Genomic DNA, 18,778 nt, shown 5'->3' on the forward strand with positions numbered 1-18,778 from the left:
GGGGTACAGTACTGGTGGGGTACAGGTCTGTCACTGTATAACACTGGGGTACAGTACTGGTGGGGTACAGGTCTGTCACTGTATAACACTGGGGTAGAGTGCTGGTGGGTACAGGTCTGTCACTGTATAACACTGGGGTACAGTACTGGTGGGGTACAGGTCTGTCACTGTATAACACTGGGGTACAGTGCTGGTGGGTACAGGTCTGTCACTGTATAACACTGGGGTACAGTACTGGTGGGGACAGGTCTGTCACTGTATAACACTGTGGTACAGTACTGGTGGGGTACAGGTCTGTCACTGTATAACACTGGGATACAGTACTGGTGGGGTACAGGTCTGTCACTGTATAACACTGAGGTACAGTACTGGTGGGTACAGGTCTGATAGTGTATAACACTGGGGTACAGTACTGGTGAGTACAGGTCTGTCACTGTATAACACTGGGGTACAGTACTGGTGGGGACAGGTCTGTCACTGTCACACTGGGATACAGTACTGGTGGGGTGAGGTCTGTCACTGTATAACACTGGGATACAGTACTGGTGGGGTGAGGTCTGTCACTGTATAACACTGGGGTACAGTACTGGTGGGGACAGGTCTGTCACTGTATAACACTGGGGTACAGTACTGGTGGGGTACAGGTCTGCCACTGTATAACACTGGGGTACAGTACTGGTGGGGTACAGGTCTGTCACTGTATAACACTAGGGTACAGTACTGGTGGGGTACAGGTCTGTCACTGTATAACACTGGGGTACAGTACTGGTGGGTACAGGTCTGTCACTGTATAACACTAGGGTACAGTACTGGTGGGTACAGGTCTGTCAGTGTATAACACTGGGATACAGTTCTGGTGGGGACAGGTCTGTCACTGTATAACACTGGGGTACAGTACTGGTGAGTACAGGTCTGTCACTGTATAACACTGGGGTACAGTACTGGTGGGTACAGGTCTGTCACTGTATAACACTGGGGTACAGTACTGGTGGGTACAGGTCTGTCACTGTATAACACTGGGGTACAGTAGTGGTGGGTACAGGTCTGTCACTGTATAACACTGGGGTACAGTACTGGTGGGTACAGGTCTGTCACTGTATAACACTGGGGTACAGTACTGGTGGGTACAGGTCTGTCACTGTATAACACTAGGGTACAGTACTGGTGGGTACTGGTCTGTCACTGTATAACACTGGGTACAGTACTGGTGGGGACAGGTCTGTCACTGTATAACACTGGGGTACAGTACTGGTGGGGTACAGGTCTGTCACTGTATAACACTGGGGTAGAGTGCTGGTGGGTACAGGTCTGTCACTGTATAACACTGGGGTACAGTACTGGTGGGGTACAGGTCTGTCACTGTATAACACTGGGGTACAGTGCTGGTGGGTACAGGTCTGTCACTGTATAACACTGGGGTACAGTACTGGTGGGGACAGGTCTGTCACTGTATAACACTGTGGTACAGTACTGGTGGGGTACAGGTCTGTCACTGTATAACACTGGGATACAGTACTGGTGGGGTACAGGTCTGTCACTGTATAACACTGAGGTACAGTACTGGTGGGTACAGGTCTGATAGTGTATAACACTGGGGTACAGTACTGGTGAGTACAGGTCTGTCACTGTATAACACTGGGGTACAGTACTGGTGGGGACAGGTCTGTCACTGTCACACTGGGATACAGTACTGGTGGGGTGAGGTCTGTCACTGTATAACACTGGGATACAGTACTGGTGGGGTGAGGTCTGTCACTGTATAACACTGGGGTACAGTACTGGTGGGGACAGGTCTGTCACTGTATAACACTGGGGTACAGTACTGGTGGGGTACAGGTCTGCCACTGTATAACACTGGGGTACAGTACTGGTGGGGTACAGGTCTGTCACTGTATAACACTAGGGTACAGTACTGGTGGGGTACAGGTCTGTCACTGTATAACACTGGGGTACAGTACTGGTGGGTACAGGTCTGTCACTGTATAACACTAGGGTACAGTACTGGTGGGTACAGGTCTGTCAGTGTATAACACTGGGATACAGTTCTGGTGGGGACAGGTCTGTCACTGTATAACACTGGGGTACAGTACTGGTGAGTACAGGTCTGTCACTGTATAACACTGGGGTACAGTACTGGTGGGTACAGGTCTGTCACTGTATAACACTGGGGTACAGTACTGGTGGGTACAGGTCTGTCACTGTATAACACTGGGGTACAGTAGTGGTGGGTACAGGTCTGTCACTGTATAACACTGGGGTACAGTACTGGTGGGTACAGGTCTGTCACTGTATAACACTGGGGTACAGTACTGGTGGGTACAGGTCTGTCACTGTATAACACTAGGGTACAGTACTGGTGGGTACTGGTCTGTCACTGTATAACACTGGGTACAGTACTGGTGGGGACAGGTCTGTCACTGTATAACACTGGGGTACAGTAGTGGGGGGGTACAGGTCTGTCACTGTATAACACTGGGGTACAGTAGTGGGGGGGGGGGGGGGTACAGGTCTGTCACTGTATAACACTGGGGTACAGTACTGGTGGGTACAGGTCTGTCACTGAATAACACTGGGGTACAGTACTGGTGAGTACAGGTCTGTCACTGTATAACACTGGGGTACAGTACTGGTGGGACAGGTCTGTCACTGTATAACATTGGGGAACAGTACTGGTGTGGTACAGGTCTGTCACTGTATAACACTGGGGTACAGTACTGGTGGGGACAGGTCTGTCACTGTATAACACTGGGGTACAGTACTGGTCATTACAGGTCTGTCACTGTATAACACTGGGGTACAGTACTGGTGGGACAGGTCTGTCACTGTCTAACATTGGGGTACAGTACTGGTGGGGACAGGTCTGTCACTGTGTAACACTGGGGTACAGTACTGGTGGGTACAGGTCTGTCACTGTATAACACTGGGGTACAGTATTGGTGGGCACAGGTCTGTCACTGTATAACACTGGGGTACAGTACTGGTGTTTACAGGTCTGTCACAGTATAACACTGGGGTACAGTACTGTTGGGGACAGGTCTGTCACTGTATAACACTGGGGTACAGTACTGGTGGGTACAGGTCTTTCACTGTATAACATTGGGGTACAGTACTGGTGGGTACAGGTCTGTCACTGTATAACACTGGGGTACAGTACTGGTGGGGACAGGTCTGTCACTGTATAACACTGGGATACAGTACTGGTGGGGACAGGTCTGTCACTGTATAACACTGGGGTACAGTACTGGTGGGGACAGGTCTGTCACTGTATAACACTGGGGTACAGTACTGGTGGGAACAGGTCTGTCACTGTATAACACTGGGATACAGTACTGGTGTTTACAGGTCTGTCACAGTATAACACTGGGGTACAGTACTGGTGGGGACAGGTCTGTCACTGTATAACACTGGTGTACAGTACTGGGGGGTACAGGTCTGTCACTGTAGAACACTGGGGTACAGTACTGGTGGGGACAGGTCTGTCACTGTATAACACTGGGGTACAGTACTGGTGGGGACAGGTCTGTCACTGTATAACACTGGGGTACAGTACTGGTGGGTACAGGTCTGTCACTGTATAACACTGGGGTACAGTACTGGGGGGTACAGGTCTGTCACTGTAGAACATTGGGGTACAGTACTGGTGGGGTACAGGTCTGTCACTGTATAACACTGGGGTACAGTACTGGTGGGGACAGGTCTGTCACAGTATAACACTGGGGTACAGGACTGGTGAGTACAGGTCTGTCAGTGTATAACACTGGGGTACAGTACTGGTGGGGACAGGTCTGTCACTGTATAACACTGCGGTACAGTACTGGATGGACAGGTCTGTCACTGTATAACATTGGGGTACAGTACTGGTGGGTACAGGTCTGTCACTGTATAACACTGGGGTACAGTACTGGTGGGGGTCAGGTCTGTCACTGTATAACACTGGGGTACAGTACTGGTGGGGGTCAGGTCTGTCACTGTATAACACTGGGGTACAGTACTGGTGGGTACAGGTCTGTCACTGTATAACACTGGGGTACAGTACTGGTGAGTACAGGTCTGTCACTGTATAACACTGGGGTACAGTACTGGTCATTACAGGTCTGTCACTGTATAACACTGGGGTACAGTACTGGTGGGGACAGGTCTGTCACTGTATAACACTGGGGTACAGTACTGGTGGGACAGGTCTGTCACTGTATAACATTGGGGTACAGTACTGGTGGGGACAGGTCTGTCACTGTGTAACACTGGGGTACAGTACTGGTGTTTACAGGTCTGTCACAGTATAACACTGGGGTACAGTACTGGTGGGGACAGGTCTGTCACTGTATAACACTGGGGTACAGTACTGGTGGGGACAGGTCTGTCACTGTATAACACTGGGGTACAGTACTGGTGGGTACAGGTCTGTAACTGTATAACACTGGGATACAGTACTGGTGGGTGCAGGTCTGTCACTGTATAACACTGGGGTACAGTACTGGGGTGGGTACAGGTCTGTCACTGTATTACACTGGGGTACAGTACTGGAGGGTACAGGTCTGTCACTGTATAACACTGGGCTACAGCACTGGTGGGGACAGGTCTGTCACTGTATAACACTGGGGTACAGTACTGGGTGGTACAGGTCTGTCACTGTATAACACTGGGGTACAGTACTGTTGGGGACAGGTCTGTCACTGTATAACACTGGGGTACAGTACTGGGGGGGTACAGGTCTGTCACTGTATAACACTGGGGTACAGTACTGGGGGGGTACAGGTCTGTCACTGTATCACACTGGGGTAGAGTACTGGTGGGGTACAGGTCTGTCACTGTATAACACTGGGGTACAGTACTGGTGGGGACTGGTCTGTCACTGTATAACACTGGGGTACAGTACTGGTGGGTACAGGTCTGTAACTGTATAACACTGGGGTACAGTACTGGTGGGGACAGGTCTGTCACTGTATAACACTGGTGTACAGTACTGGGGGGGGTACAGGTCTGTCACTGTATAACACTGGGGTACAGTACTGGTGGGTACAGGTCTGTCACTGTATAACACTGGGGTACAGTACTGGTGGGTACAGGTCTGTCACTGTATTACACTCGGATACAGTACTGGGGGGGACAGGTCTGTCACTGTATAACACTGGGGTACAGTACTGGTGGGTACAGGTCTGTCACTGTATAACTCTGGGGTACAGTACTGGTGGGGACAGGTCTGTCACTGTATTACACTGGGATACAGTACTGGTGGGTACAGGTCTGTCACTGTATAACACTGGGATACAGTACTGGTGGGGTACAGGTCTGTCACTGTATAACACTGGGGTACAGTACTAGTGGGTACAGGTCTGTCACTGTATAACACTGGGGTACAGTACTGGTGGGGACAGGTCTGTCACTGTATTACACTGGGATACAGTACTGGGGGGGACAGGTCTGTCACTGTATAACACTGGGGTACAGTACTGGTGGGTACAGGTCTGTCACTGTATAACACTGGGGTACAGTACTGGTGGGGACAGGTCTGTCACTGTATTGCACTGGGATACAGTACTGGTGGGTACAGGTCTGTCACTGTATAACACTGGGATACAGTACTGGTGGGTACAGGTCTGTCACTGTATTACACTGGGGTACAGTACGAGTGGGTACAGGTCTGTCACTGTATAACACTGGGGTACAGTACTGGGGGGGCACAGGTCTGTCACTGTATAACACTGGGGTACAGTACTGGTGGGGACAGGTCTGTCACTGTATTACACTGGGATACAGTACTGGGGGGGACAGGTCTGTCACTGTATAACACTGGGGTACAGTACTGGTGGGTACAGGTCTGTCACTGTATAACACTGGGGTACAGTACTGGTGGGGACAGGTCTGTCACTGTATAACACTGGGGTACAGTACTAGTGGGGACAGGTCTGTCACTGTATAACACTGGGGTACAGTACTGGTGGGTACAAGTCTGTAACTGTATAACACTGGGATACAGTACTGGTGGGTGCAGGTCTGTCACTGTATAACACTGGGGTACAGTACTGGGGGGGCACAGGTCTGTCACTGTATAACACTGGGGTACAGTACTGGAGGGGTACAGGTCTGTCACTGTATAAGACTGGGATACAGTACTGGTGGGTACAGGTCTGTCACTGTATAACACTGGGGTACAGTACTGGTGGGTACAGGTCTGTCACTGTATAACACTGAGATACAGTACTGGTGGGTACAGGTCTGTCACTGTATAAGACTGGGATACAGTACTGGGGGGGTACAGGTCTGTCACTGTATTGCACTGGGATACAGTACTGGTGGGTACAGGTCTGTCACTGTATAACACTGGGGTACAGTACTGGTGGGTACAGGTCTGTCACTGTATAACACTGGGATACAGTACTGGTGGGTACAGGTCTGTCACTGTATAACACTGGGGTACAGTACTGTTGGGGACAGGTCTGTCACTGTATAACACTGGGGTACAGTACTGGGGGGGGTACAGGTCTGTCACTGTATAACACTGGGGTACAGTACTGGGGGGGTACAGGTCTGTCACTGTATCACACTGGGGTAGAGTGCTGGTGGGGTACAGGTCTGTCACTGTATAACACTGGGGTACAGTACTGGTGGGGACAGGTCTGTCACTGTATAACACTGGGGTACAGTACTAGTGGGGACAGGTCTGTCACTGTATAACACTGGGGTACAGTACTGGTGGGTACAAGTCTGTAACTGTATAACACTGGGATACAGTACTGGTGGGTGCAGGTCTGTCACTGTATAACACTGGGGTACAGTACTGGGGGGGCACAGGTCTGTCACTGTATAACACTGGGGTACAGTACTGGTGGGTACAGGTCTGTAACTGTATAACACTGGGGTACAGTACTGGTGGGTACAGGTCTTTCACTGTATAACATTGGGGTACAGTACTGGTGGGTACAGGTCTGTCACTGTATTACACTGGGGTACAGTACTGGTGGGAACAGGTCTGTCACTGTATAACACTGGGGGACAGTGCTGGTGGGGACAGGTCTGTCACTGTATAACACTGGGGTACAGTACTGGTGTTTACAGGTCTGTCACAGTATAACACTGGGGTACAGTACTGGTGGGGACAGGTCTGTCACTGTATAACACTGGTGTACAGTACTGGGGGGTACAGGTCTGTCACTGTATAACACTGGGGTACAGTACTGGTGGGGACAGGTCTGTCACTGTATAACACTGGGGTACAGTAGTGGTGGGTACAGGTCTGTACCTGTATAACACTGGGATACAGTACTGGTGGGTGCAGGTCTGTCACTGTATAACACTGGGGTACAGTACTGGGGTGGGTACAGGTCTGTCACTGTATTACACTGGGGTACAGTACTGGAGGGTGCAGGTCTGTAACTGTATAACACTGGGGTACAGTACTGGTGGGGTACAGGTCTGTCACTGTATAACACTGGGGTACAGTACTGGTGGGTACAGGTCTGTCACTGTATTACACTGAGGTACAGTACTGGTGGGGACAGGTTTGTCACTGTATAACACTGAGGTACAGTACTGGTGTGTACAGGTCTGTCACTGTATAACACTGGGGTACAGTACTGGTGGGTACAGGTCTGTAACTGTATAACACTGGGGTACAGTACTGGTGGGGACAAGTCTGTCACTGTATAACACTGGTGTACAGTACTGGGGGGGTACAGGTCTGTCACTGTATAACACTGGGGTACAGTACTGGTGGGTACAGGTCTGTCACTGTATAACACTGGGGTACAGTACTGGTGGGTACAGGTCTGTCACTGTATTACACTGGGATACAGTACTGGGGGGGACAGGTCTGTCACTGTATAACACTGGGGTACAGTACTGGTGGGTACAGGTCTGTCACTGTATAACTCTGGGGTACAGTACTGGTGGGGACAGGTCTGTCACTGTATTGCACTGGGATACAGTACTGGTGGGTACAGGTCTGTCACTGTATAACACTGGGATACAGTACTGGTGGGTACAGGTCTGTCACTGTATAACACTGGGATACAGTACTGGTGGGTACAGGTCTGTCACTGTATAACACTGGGGTACAGTACTAGTGGGTACAGGTCTGTCACTGTATAACACTGGGGTACAGTACTGGTGGGGACAGGTCTGTCACTGTATTACACTGGGATACAGTACTGGGGGGGACAGGTCTGTCACTGTATAACACTGGGGTACAGTACTGGTGGGTACAGGTCTGTCACTGTATAACACTGGGGTACAGTACTGGTGGGGACAGGTCTGTCACTGTATTGCACTGGGATACAGTACTGGTGGGTACAGGTCTGTCACTGTATAACACTGGGATACAGTACTGGTGGGTACAGGTCTGTCACTGTATAACACTGGGGTACAGTACTAGTGGGTACAGGTCTGTCACTGTATAACACTGGGGTACAGTACTGGTGGGGACAGGTCTGTCACTGTATAACACTGGGATACAGTACTGGTGGGTACAGGTCTGTCACTGTATAACACTGGGGTACAGTACTGGAGGGGTACAGGTCTGTCACTGTATAAGACTGGGATACAGTACTGGGGGGGTACAGGTCTGTCACTGTATTGCACTGGGATACAGTACTGGTGGGTACAGGTCTGTCACTGTATAACACTGGGGTACAGTACTGGTGGGTACAGGTCTGTCACTGTATAACACTGGGATACAGTACTGGAGGGTACAGGTCTGTCACTGTATAAGACTGGGATACAGTACTGGTGGGTACAGGTCTGTCACTGTATAACACTGGGATACAGTACTGGTGGGTACAGGTCTGTCACTGTATAACACTGGGGTACAGTACTGGTGGGTACAGGTCTGTCACTGTATAACACTGGGGTACAGTACTGGTGGGTACAGGTCTGTCACTGTATAACACTGGGATAATACATTATTAAGGAACTGAGTGGCCAGCATGGACATAATGGGCTGAATGGCCTCACTGTGTGCTATAATTTTTCCATGGTTCTATTTCCTGGTATAATACATTGAAGTGAAGGTAAGGAGTATTTTGCAGCCTCTCAGCCTGTTAGTCAGTGTTTATTCAGTGTATTGTAGAGCCCAGGAGAACCTGCTGTTTTGGACACAGTGAACACAGATATTGAGTAGTGTGACTGGGAGTGGTGTTTGCCCCAGGCAGTCAGGCAGGCAGGTCTCCGGTGGTTAGCTGAAGATTTTTTTTTAAATCTATGCTGCTACAGACTTGTTTTCACCAGATATGGGTGTGGTTCCTGTTTAAAATGGAGAAGAAACTGCCTTGTGGAATGTGTTGAGGACAATGTCGACTGCAGACGGATTCTCTCCTCACCTGAGAGGCTCCATCCGCCACCCTCCTCCGGGACTGTCACTGCTCAGGCTGGCATGTATTACCCCATGAGAAAGCAGCACTGCTGACCCTCTTTCCAGCACTGCTGACCCTCCTTCCAGCACTGGTGGTGTGTGTTTGGTTGTAGAGTGACCATTTCACAGGGTAATTCAGAGTTAACCACATTGCTGTGGGTCTGGAGTCACATGTAGGCCAGACCGGGTAAGGACAGCAGATTTCCTTCCCTAAAGGACATTAGTGAACCAGATGGGTTTTTACCACAATCTGTTAGTTTCATGGTCACCATGACTGATTCCAACTCTTTAATAATAGATTTCTTAAACTGCCCGAATTAGATCTGAACCCACATTCTCTGAATTACCTGCTCCCTAACATGAACCCCGATACTCCCGTCCCCTTAAATGTCACTTCAACAACTAGTCTCTGTCTTGACCCTGCTCTCCCCCTCACTCAATGTCTGCCCTTTATTTAAAGCGACCGCCTCCTAAAATGTAGCACATTGAGAGGTAGATGGTGTTTATTTCAGCATATAAATACAAAGGGTGGGATTCTGAGAAACCTCTCACTCTCACTATTAAAATTATTCTCGTGTGTCTCAGTGTCACAGCATGCAAACTGCATTTAAAGTTTAACACACGAGTTAAACTTTAACACACTTGAGTTAAACTTTAACACATGAGTTAAACTTTAACACATGAGTTAAACTTTAACACATGAGTTAAACTTTAACACATGAGTTAAACTTTAACACATGAGTTAAACTTTAACACATGAGTTAAACTTTAACACATGAGTTAAACTTTAACACATGAGTTAAACTTTAACACTTGAGTTAAAGTTTCTCACACTTGAGTTAAAGTTTCTCACACTTGAGTTAAAGTTTCTCACACTTGAGTTAAAGTTTCTCACACTTGAGTTAAAGTTTCTCACACTTGGATTAAAGTTTCTCACACTTGGATTAAAGTTTCTCACACTTGAGTTAAAGTTTCTCACACTTGAGTTAAAGTTTCTCACACTTGGATTAAAGTTTCTCACACTTGAGTTAAAGTTTCTCACACTTGAGTTAAAGTTTTTCACGGTTGGTTCTGACACTTGGGTTCAATGTCATTCCTTTTCCCCTCCCCAGACTTACCCGCGGTCGCATCCAGACCACATCCCTGGTTTTATAGGAGTTGGGAGCGAGTTCCTTGAAGCCGAGTGAGGTGGGGCTGGCGGGAAAGGCGGAATCCTGGAATAAGGTACCAGTCTGCAGGCAGTGTTCCCGCAGAGCCCCGTAGTCCTGGTTGAGGAATCGCTTGGGTTGACAGTTGGAGCCTAAACCGCTCTGTTTCTGCCGAGCTCTCTGAATTGTCAGCGCCATACCCGACATTCCGCTCCGCTGCAACTGCCCAGCCTCCCGAACCACTCCGGGTGTGGTCCGACAGAGCTGGGGCGGAGCTAGATCACTCATACAGGGATTGAGAGAAGCAGCGGATAGAGCCTGACACTCAGTCTAGACAGGGGGGGCAGAGCCTGGAACTCAGTCTAGACAGGGGGGGCAGAGCCTGGAACTCAGTCTAGACAGGGGGGCAGAGCCTGACACTCAGTCTAGACAGGGGGGCAGAGCCTGGAACTCAGTCTAGACAGGGGGGCAGAGCCTGACACTCAGTCTAGACAGGGGGGCAGAGCCTGGAACTCAGTCTAGACAGGGGGCAGAGCCTGGAACTTAGTCTAGACAGGGGGCAGAGCCTGGAACTCAGTCTAGACAGGGGGGCAGAGCCTGGAACTCAGTCTAGACAGGGGGCAGAGCCTGGAACTCAGTCTAGACAGGGGGGCAGAGCCTGGAACTCAGTCTAGACAGGGGGGCAGAGCCTGGAACTCAGTCTAGACAGGGGGCAGAGCCTGGAACTCAGTCTAGACAGGGGGGCAGAGCCTGGAACTCAGTCTAGACAGGGGGGCAGAGCCTGGAACTTAGTCTAGACAGGGGGCAGAGCCTGGAACTCAGTCTAGACAGGGGGGCAGAGCCTGGAACTCAGTCTAGACAGGGGGCAGAGCCTGGAACTTAGTCTAGACAGGGGGCAGAGCCTGGAACTCAGTCTAGACAGGGGGCAGAGCCTGGAACTCAGTCTAGACAGGGGGCAGAGCCTGGAACTTAGTCTAGACAGGGGGCAGAGCCTGGAACTTAGTCTAGACAGGGGGGCAGACCCTGGAACTCAGTCTAGACAGGAGACAGAGCCTGACACTCAGTCTAGACAGGGGGGCAGAGCCTGGAACTCAGTCTAGACAGGGGGGCAGAGCCTGGAACTTAGTCTAGATAGGAGACAGAGCCTGACACTCAGTCTAGACACGGGGGCAGAGCCTGGAACTCAGTCTAGACAGGGGGGCAGAGCCTGGAACGTAGTCTAGACAGGGGGGCAGAGCCTGGAACTCAGTCTAGACAGGGGGGCAGAGCCTGACACTCAGTCTAGACAGGAGACAGAGCCTGACACTCAGTCTAGACAGGGGGGCAGAGCCTGGAACTCAGTCTAGACAGGGGGGCAGACCCTGGAACTTAGTCTAGACAGGGGGGCAGAGCCTGGAACTTAGTCTAGATAGGAGACAGAGCCTGGAACTCAGTCTAGACAGGGGGGCAGAGCCTGGAAATCAGTCTAGACAGGGGGGGCAGAGCCTGGAACTCAGTCCAGACAGGAGGGGCAGAGCCTGGAACTCAGTCCAGACAGGAAACAGAGCCTGACACTCAGTCTAGACAGGGGGGCAGAGCCTGGAACTTAGTCTAGACAGGGGGGCAGAGCCTGGAACTCAGTCTAGACAGGAGACAGAGCCTGGAACTTAGTCTAGACAGGTCGGCAGAGCCTGGAACTCAGTCTAGACAGGGGGGCAGAGCCTGGAACTCAGTCCAGACAGGAAACAGAGCCTGACACTCAGTCTAGACAGGGGGGCAGAGCCTGGAACTTAGTCTAGATAGGAGACAGAGCCTGGAACTTAGTCTAGACAGGGGGCAGAGCCTGGAACGTAGTCTAGACAGGGGGGCAGAGCCTGGAACTTAGTCTAGATAGGAGACAGAGCCTGGAACTTAGTCTAGACAGGGGGCAGAGCCTGGAACTTAGTCTAGACAGGGGGGCAGAGCCTGGAACGTAGTCTAGACAGGGGGGCAGAGCCTGGAACTCAGTCTAGACAGGGGGGGCAGAGCCTAGAACTTAGTCTAGACAGGGGGGCAGAGCCTGGAACTTAGTCTAGACAAGGGGGCAGAGCCTGGAACTTAGTCTAGACAGGGGGGCAGAGCCTGGAACTCAGTCTAGACAGGAGACAGAGCCTGGAACTTAGTCTAGACAGGTCGGCAGAGCCTGGAACTCAGTCTAGACAGGGGAGCAGAGCCTGGAACTTAGTCTAGACAGGGGGGCAGAGCCTGACACTCAGTCTAGACAGGGGGCAGAGCCTGGAACTTAGTCTAGACAGGGGGCAGAGCCTGGAACTCAGTCTAGACGGGGGGGGGCAGAGCCTGGAACTTAGTCTAGACAGGGGGGCAGAGCCTGGAACTTAGTCTAGACAGGGGGGGCAGAGCCTGGAACTCAGTCTAGACAGGGGGGCAGAGCCTGGAACTTAGTCTAGACAGGGGGGCAGAGCCTGGAACTCAGTCTAGACAGGGGGGCAGAGCCTGGAACTCAGTCTAGATAGGAGAGCAGAGCCTGGAACTCAGTCTAGACAGGGGGGGCAGAGCCTGGAACTCAGTCTAGACAGGGGGGCAGAGCCTGGAACTCAGTCTAGACAGGGGGGCAGAGCCTGGAACTCAGTCTAGACAGGGGGGCAGAGCCTGGAACTCAGTCTAGATAGGAGACAGAGCCTGGAACTCAGTCTAGACAGGGGGGCAGAGCCTGGAACACAGTCTAGACAGGGGGCAGAGCCTGGAACTCAGTCTAGACAGGGGGGGGGGCAGAGCCTGGAACTCAGTCTAGACGGGGGGGCAGAGCCTGGAACTCAGTCTAGATGGGGGGGCAGAGCCTGACACTCAGTCTAGACGGGGGGGCAGAGACTGACACTCAGTCTAGACAGGGGGGCAGAGCCTGGAACGTAGTCTAGACAGGGGGGCAGAGCCTGGAACTCAGTCTAGACAGGGGGGCAGAGCCTGACACTCAGTCTAGACAGGAGACAGAGCCTGACACTCAGTCTAGACAGGGGGGCAGAGCCTGGAACTCAGTCTAGACAGGGGGGCAGACCCTGGAACTTAGTCTAGACAGGGGGGCAGAGCCTGGAACTTAGTCTAGATAGGAGACAGAGCCTGGAACTCAGTCTAGACAGGGGGGCAGAGCCTGGAAATCAGTCTAGACAGGGGGGGCAGAGCCTGGAACTCAGTCCAGACAGGAGGGGCAGAGCCTGGAACTCAGTCCAGACAGGAAACAGAGCCTGACACTCAGTCTAGACAGGGGGGCAGAGCCTGGAACTTAGTCTAGACAGGGGGGCAGAGCCTGGAACTCAGTCTAGACAGGAGACAGAGCCTGGAACTTAGTCTAGACAGGTCGGCAGAGCCTGGAACTCAGTCTAGACAGGGGGGCAGAGCCTGGAACTCAGTCCAGACAGGAAACAGAGCCTGACACTCAGTCTAGACAGGGGGGCAGAGCCTGGAACTTAGTCTAGATAGGAGACAGAGCCTGGAACTTAGTCTAGACAGGGGGCAGAGCCTGGAACGTAGTCTAGACAGGGGGGCAGAGCCTGGAACTTAGTCTAGATAGGAGACAGAGCCTGGAACTTAGTCTAGACAGGGGGCAGAGCCTGGAACTTAGTCTAGACAGGGGGGCAGAGCCTGGAACGTAGTCTAGACAGGGGGGCAGAGCCTGGAACTCAGTCTAGACAGGGGGGGCAGAGCCTAGAACTTAGTCTAGACAGGGGGGCAGAGCCTGGAACTTAGTCTAGACAAGGGGGCAGAGCCTGGAACTTAGTCTAGACAGGGGGGCAGAGCCTGGAACTCAGTCTAGACAGGAGACAGAGCCTGGAACTTAGTCTAGACAGGTCGGCAGAGCCTGGAACTCAGTCTAGACAGGGGAGCAGAGCCTGGAACTTAGTCTAGACAGGGGGGCAGAGCCTGACACTCAGTCTAGACAGGGGGCAGAGCCTGGAACTTAGTCTAGACAGGGGGCAGAGCCTGGAACTCAGTCTAGACGGGGGGGGGCAGAGCCTGGAACTTAGTCTAGACAGGGGGGCAGAGCCTGGAACTTAGTCTAGACAGGGGGGGCAGAGCCTGGAACTCAGTCTAGACAGGGGGGCAGAGCCTGGAACTTAGTCTAGACAGGGGGGCAGAGCCTGGAACTCAGTCTAGACAGGGGGGCAGAGCCTGGAACTCAGTCTAGATAGGAGAGCAGAGCCTGGAACTCAGTCTAGACAGGGGGGGGCAGAGCCTGGAACTCAGTCTAGACAGGGGGGCAGAGCCTGGAACTCAGTCTAGACAGGGGGGCAGAGCCTGGAACTCAGTCTAGACAGGGGGGCAGAGCCTGGAACTCAGTCTAGATAGGAGACAGAGCCTGGAACTCAGTCTAGACAGGGGGGCAGAGCCTGGAACACAGTCTAGACAGGGGGCAGAGCCTGGAACTCAGTCTAGACAGGGGGGGGGGCAGAGCCTGGAACTCAGTCTAGACGGGGGGGCAGAGCCTGGAACTCAGTCTAGATGGGGGGGCAGAGCCTGACACTCAGTCTAGACGGGGGGGCAGAGACTGACACTCAGTCTAGACAGGAGACAGAGCCTGGAACTCAGTCTAGACAGGGGGGCAGAGCCTGGAACTCAGTCTAGACAGGGGGGCAGACCCTGGAACTCAGTCTAGACAGGAGACAGAGCCTAACACTCAGTCTAGACAGGGGGGCAGAGCCTGGAACTCAGTCTAGACAGGGGGGCAGAGCTTGACACTCAGTCTAGACAGGGTACAGAGCCTGACACAGAGTCTAGACAGGGGACAGAGCCTGACACTAAGTCTAGACAGGGAGGCAGAGCCTGACACTAAGTCTAGACAGGGGGGCAGAGCCTGACACTCAGTCTAGACAGGGGGGCAGAGCCTGACACTCAGTCTAGACAGGGGGGCAGACCCTGGAACTTAGTCTAGACAGGGGGGCAGAGCCTGGAACTTAGTCTAGATAGGAGACAGAGCCTGGAACTCAGTCTAGACAGGGGGGCAGAGCCTGGAAATCAGTCTAGACAGGGGGGGCAGAGCCTGGAACTCAGTCCAGACAGGAGGGGCAGAGCCTGGAACTCAGTCCAGACAGGAAACAGAGCCTGACACTCAGTCTAGACAGGGGGGCAGAGCCTGGAACTTAGTCTAGACAGGGGGGCAGAGCCTGGAACTCAGTCTAGACAGGAGACAGAGCCTGGAACTTAGTCTAGACAGGTCGGCAGAGCCTGGAACTCAGTCTAGACAGGGGGGCAGAGCCTGGAACTCAGTCCAGACAGGAAACAGAGCCTGACACTCAGTCTAGACAGGGGGGCAGAGCCTGGAACTTAGTCTAGATAGGAGACAGAGCCTGGAACTTAGTCTAGACAGGGGGCAGAGCCTGGAACGTAGTCTAGACAGGGGGGCAGAGCCTGGAACTTAGTCTAGATAGGAGACAGAGCCTGGAACTTAGTCTAGACAGGGGGGCAGAGCCTGGAACGTAGTCTAGACAGGGGGGCAGAGCCTGGAACTCAGTCTAGACAGGGGGGGCAGAGCCTAGAACTTAGTCTAGACAGGGGGGCAGAGCCTGGAACTTAGTCTAGACAAGGGGGCAGAGCCTGGAACTTAGTCTAGACAGGGGGGCAGAGCCTGGAACTCAGTCTAGACAGGAGACAGAGCCTGGAACTTAGTCTAGACAGGTCGGCAGAGCCTGGAACTCAGTCTAGACAGGGGAGCAGAGCCTGGAACTTAGTCTAGACAGGGGGGCAGAGCCTGACACTCAGTCTAGACAGGGGGCAGAGCCTGGAACTTAGTCTAGACAGGGGGCAGAGCCTGGAACTCAGTCTAGACGGGGGGGGGGGCAGAGCCTGGAACTTAGTCTAGACAGGGGGGCAGAGCCTGGAACTTAGTCTAGACAGGGGGGGCAGAGCCTGGAACTCAGTCTAGACAGGGGGGCAGAGCCTGGAACTTAGTCTAGACAGGGGGGCAGAGCCTGGAACTCAGTCTAGACAGGGGGGCAGAGCCTGGAACTCAGTCTAGATAGGAGAGCAGAGCCTGGAACTCAGTCTAGACAGGGGGGGCAGAGCCTGGAACTCAGTCTAGACAGGGGGGCAGAGCCTGGAACTCAGTCTAGACAGGGGGGCAGAGCCTGGAACTCAGTCTAGACAGGGGGGCAGAGCCTGGAACTCAGTCTAGATAGGAGACAGAGCCTGGAACTCAGTCTAGACAGGGGGGCAGAGCCTGGAACACAGTCTAGACAGGGGGCAGAGCCTGGAACTCAGTCTAGACAGGGGGGGGGGCAGAGCCTGGAACTCAGTCTAGACGGGGGGGCAGAGCCTGGAACTCAGTCTAGATGGGGGGGCAGAGCCTGACACTCAGTCTAGACGGGGGGGCAGAGACTGACACTCAGTCTAGACAGGAGACAGAGCCTGGAACTCAGTCTAGACAGGGGGGCAGAGCCTGGAACTCAGTCTAGACAGGGGGGCAGACCCTGGAACTCAGTCTAGACAGGAGACAGAGCCTAACACTCAGTCTAGACAGGGGGGCAGAGCCTGGAACTCAGTCTAGACAGGGGGGCAGAGCTTGACACTCAGTCTAGACAGGGTACAGAGCCTGACACAGAGTCTAGACAGGGGACAGAGCCTGACACTAAGTCTAGACAGGGAGGCAGAGCCTGACACTAAGTCTAGACAGGGGGGCAGAGCCTGACACTCAGTCTAGACAGGGGGGCAGAGCCTGACACTCAGTCTAGACAGGGGGGCAGAGCCTGGAACTCAGTCTAGACAGGGGGGCAGAGCCTGGAACTCAGTCTAGACAGGAGACAGAGCCTGGAACTCAGTCTAGACAGGGGGACAGAGCCTGACACTCAGTCTAGACAGGGGGGCAGAGCCTGGAACTCAGTCTAGACAGGGGGCAGAGCCTGGAACGTAGTCTAGACAGGGGGGCAGAGCCTGGAACTCAGTCTAGACAGGGGGCAGAGCCTGGAACTCAGTCTAGACTGGGGGGGCAGAGCCTGACACTCAGTCTAGACAGGGGGGCAGAGCCTGGAACTCAGTCTAGACAGGGGGGGGCAGAACCTGGAACTCAGTCTAGACAGGGGGGCAGAGCCTGGAACTCAGTCTACATAGGAGACAGAGCCTGGAACTCAGTCTAGACAGGGGGGCAGAGCCTGGAACACAGTCTAGACAGGGGGGAAGAGCCTGACACTCAGTCTAGACAGGGGGGCAGAGCTTGGAACGTAGTCTAGACAGGGGGGCAGAGCCTGGAACTTAGTCTAGACAGGGGGGCAGAGCCTGGAACTCAGTCTAGACAGGGGGGCAGAGCCTGGAACTCAGTCTAGACAGGGGGGCAGAGCCTGACACTCAGTCTAGACAGGGGGCAGAGCCTGACACTCAGTCTAGACAGGGGGGCAGAGCCTGGAACTCAGCCTAGACAGGGGGGCAGAGCCTGGAACTCAGTCTAGACAGGGTACAGAGCCTGACACAGAGTCTAGACAGGGGACAGAGCCTGACACTCAGTCTGGACAGGGGGGAAGAGCCTGACACTCAGTCTAGACAGGGGGGCAGAGCCTGACACTCAGTCTAGACAGGGGGACAGAGCCTGACACTCAGTCTAGACAGGGGGGCAGAGACTGACACTCAGTCTAGACAGGAGACAGAGCCTGGAACTCAGTCTAGACAGGGGGGCAGAGCCTGGAACTCAGTCTAGACAGGGGGGCAGACCCTGGAACTCAGTCTAGACAGGAGACAGAGCCTAACACTCAGTCTAGACAGGGGGGCAGAGCCTGGAACTCAGTCTAGACAGGGGGGCAGAGCTTGACACTCAGTCTAGACAGGGTACAGAGCCTGACACAGAGTCTAGACAGGGGACAGAGCCTGACACTAAGTCTAGACAGGGAGGCAGAGCCTGACACTAAGTCTAGACAGGGGGGCAGAGCCTGACACTCAGTCTAGACAGGGGGGCAGAGCCTGACACTCAGTCTAGACAGGGGGGCAGAGCCTGGAACTCAGTCTAGACAGGGGGGCAGAGCCTGGAACTCAGTCTAGACAGGAGACAGAGCCTGGAACTCAGTCTAGACAGGGGGGCAGAGCCTGACACTCAGTCTAGACAGGGGGGCAGAGCCTGGAACTCAGTCTAGACAGGGGGCAGAGCCTGGAACGTAGTCTAGACAGGGGGGCAGAGCCTGGAACTCAGTCTAGACAGGGGGCAGAGCCTGGAACTCAGTCTAGACTGGGGGGCAGAGCCTGACACTCAGTCTAGACAGGGGGGCAGAGCCTGGAACTCAGTCTAGACAGGGGGGGGCAGAACCTGGAACTCAGTCTAGACAGGGGGGCAGAG

General features: G+C 53.2%; 1 protein-coding gene across 1 annotated transcript in view; it reads right to left on the reverse strand.

Annotated features, from left to right (window-relative positions):
- LOC137361887 (calpain-2 catalytic subunit-like) overlaps positions 1 to 10,756 on the reverse strand; it is a gene marked incomplete at its 3' end in the record, with an annotated part of 157,257 nt that extends 146,501 nt beyond the window's left edge. The window contains 1 exon segment of the mRNA XM_068026486.1: positions 10,465 to 10,756. Within this exon segment, the coding sequence (XP_067882587.1) occupies positions 10,465 to 10,701 (237 nt within the window).
- Between the last annotated feature and the right edge of the window lie 8,022 nt (positions 10,757 to 18,778).

The sequence above is a fragment of the Heterodontus francisci genome, unplaced genomic scaffold, assembly GCF_036365525.1.
Source record: "Heterodontus francisci isolate sHetFra1 unplaced genomic scaffold, sHetFra1.hap1 HAP1_SCAFFOLD_916, whole genome shotgun sequence".
NCBI classification, from domain to species: Eukaryota; Metazoa; Chordata; class Chondrichthyes; order Heterodontiformes; family Heterodontidae; genus Heterodontus; species Heterodontus francisci.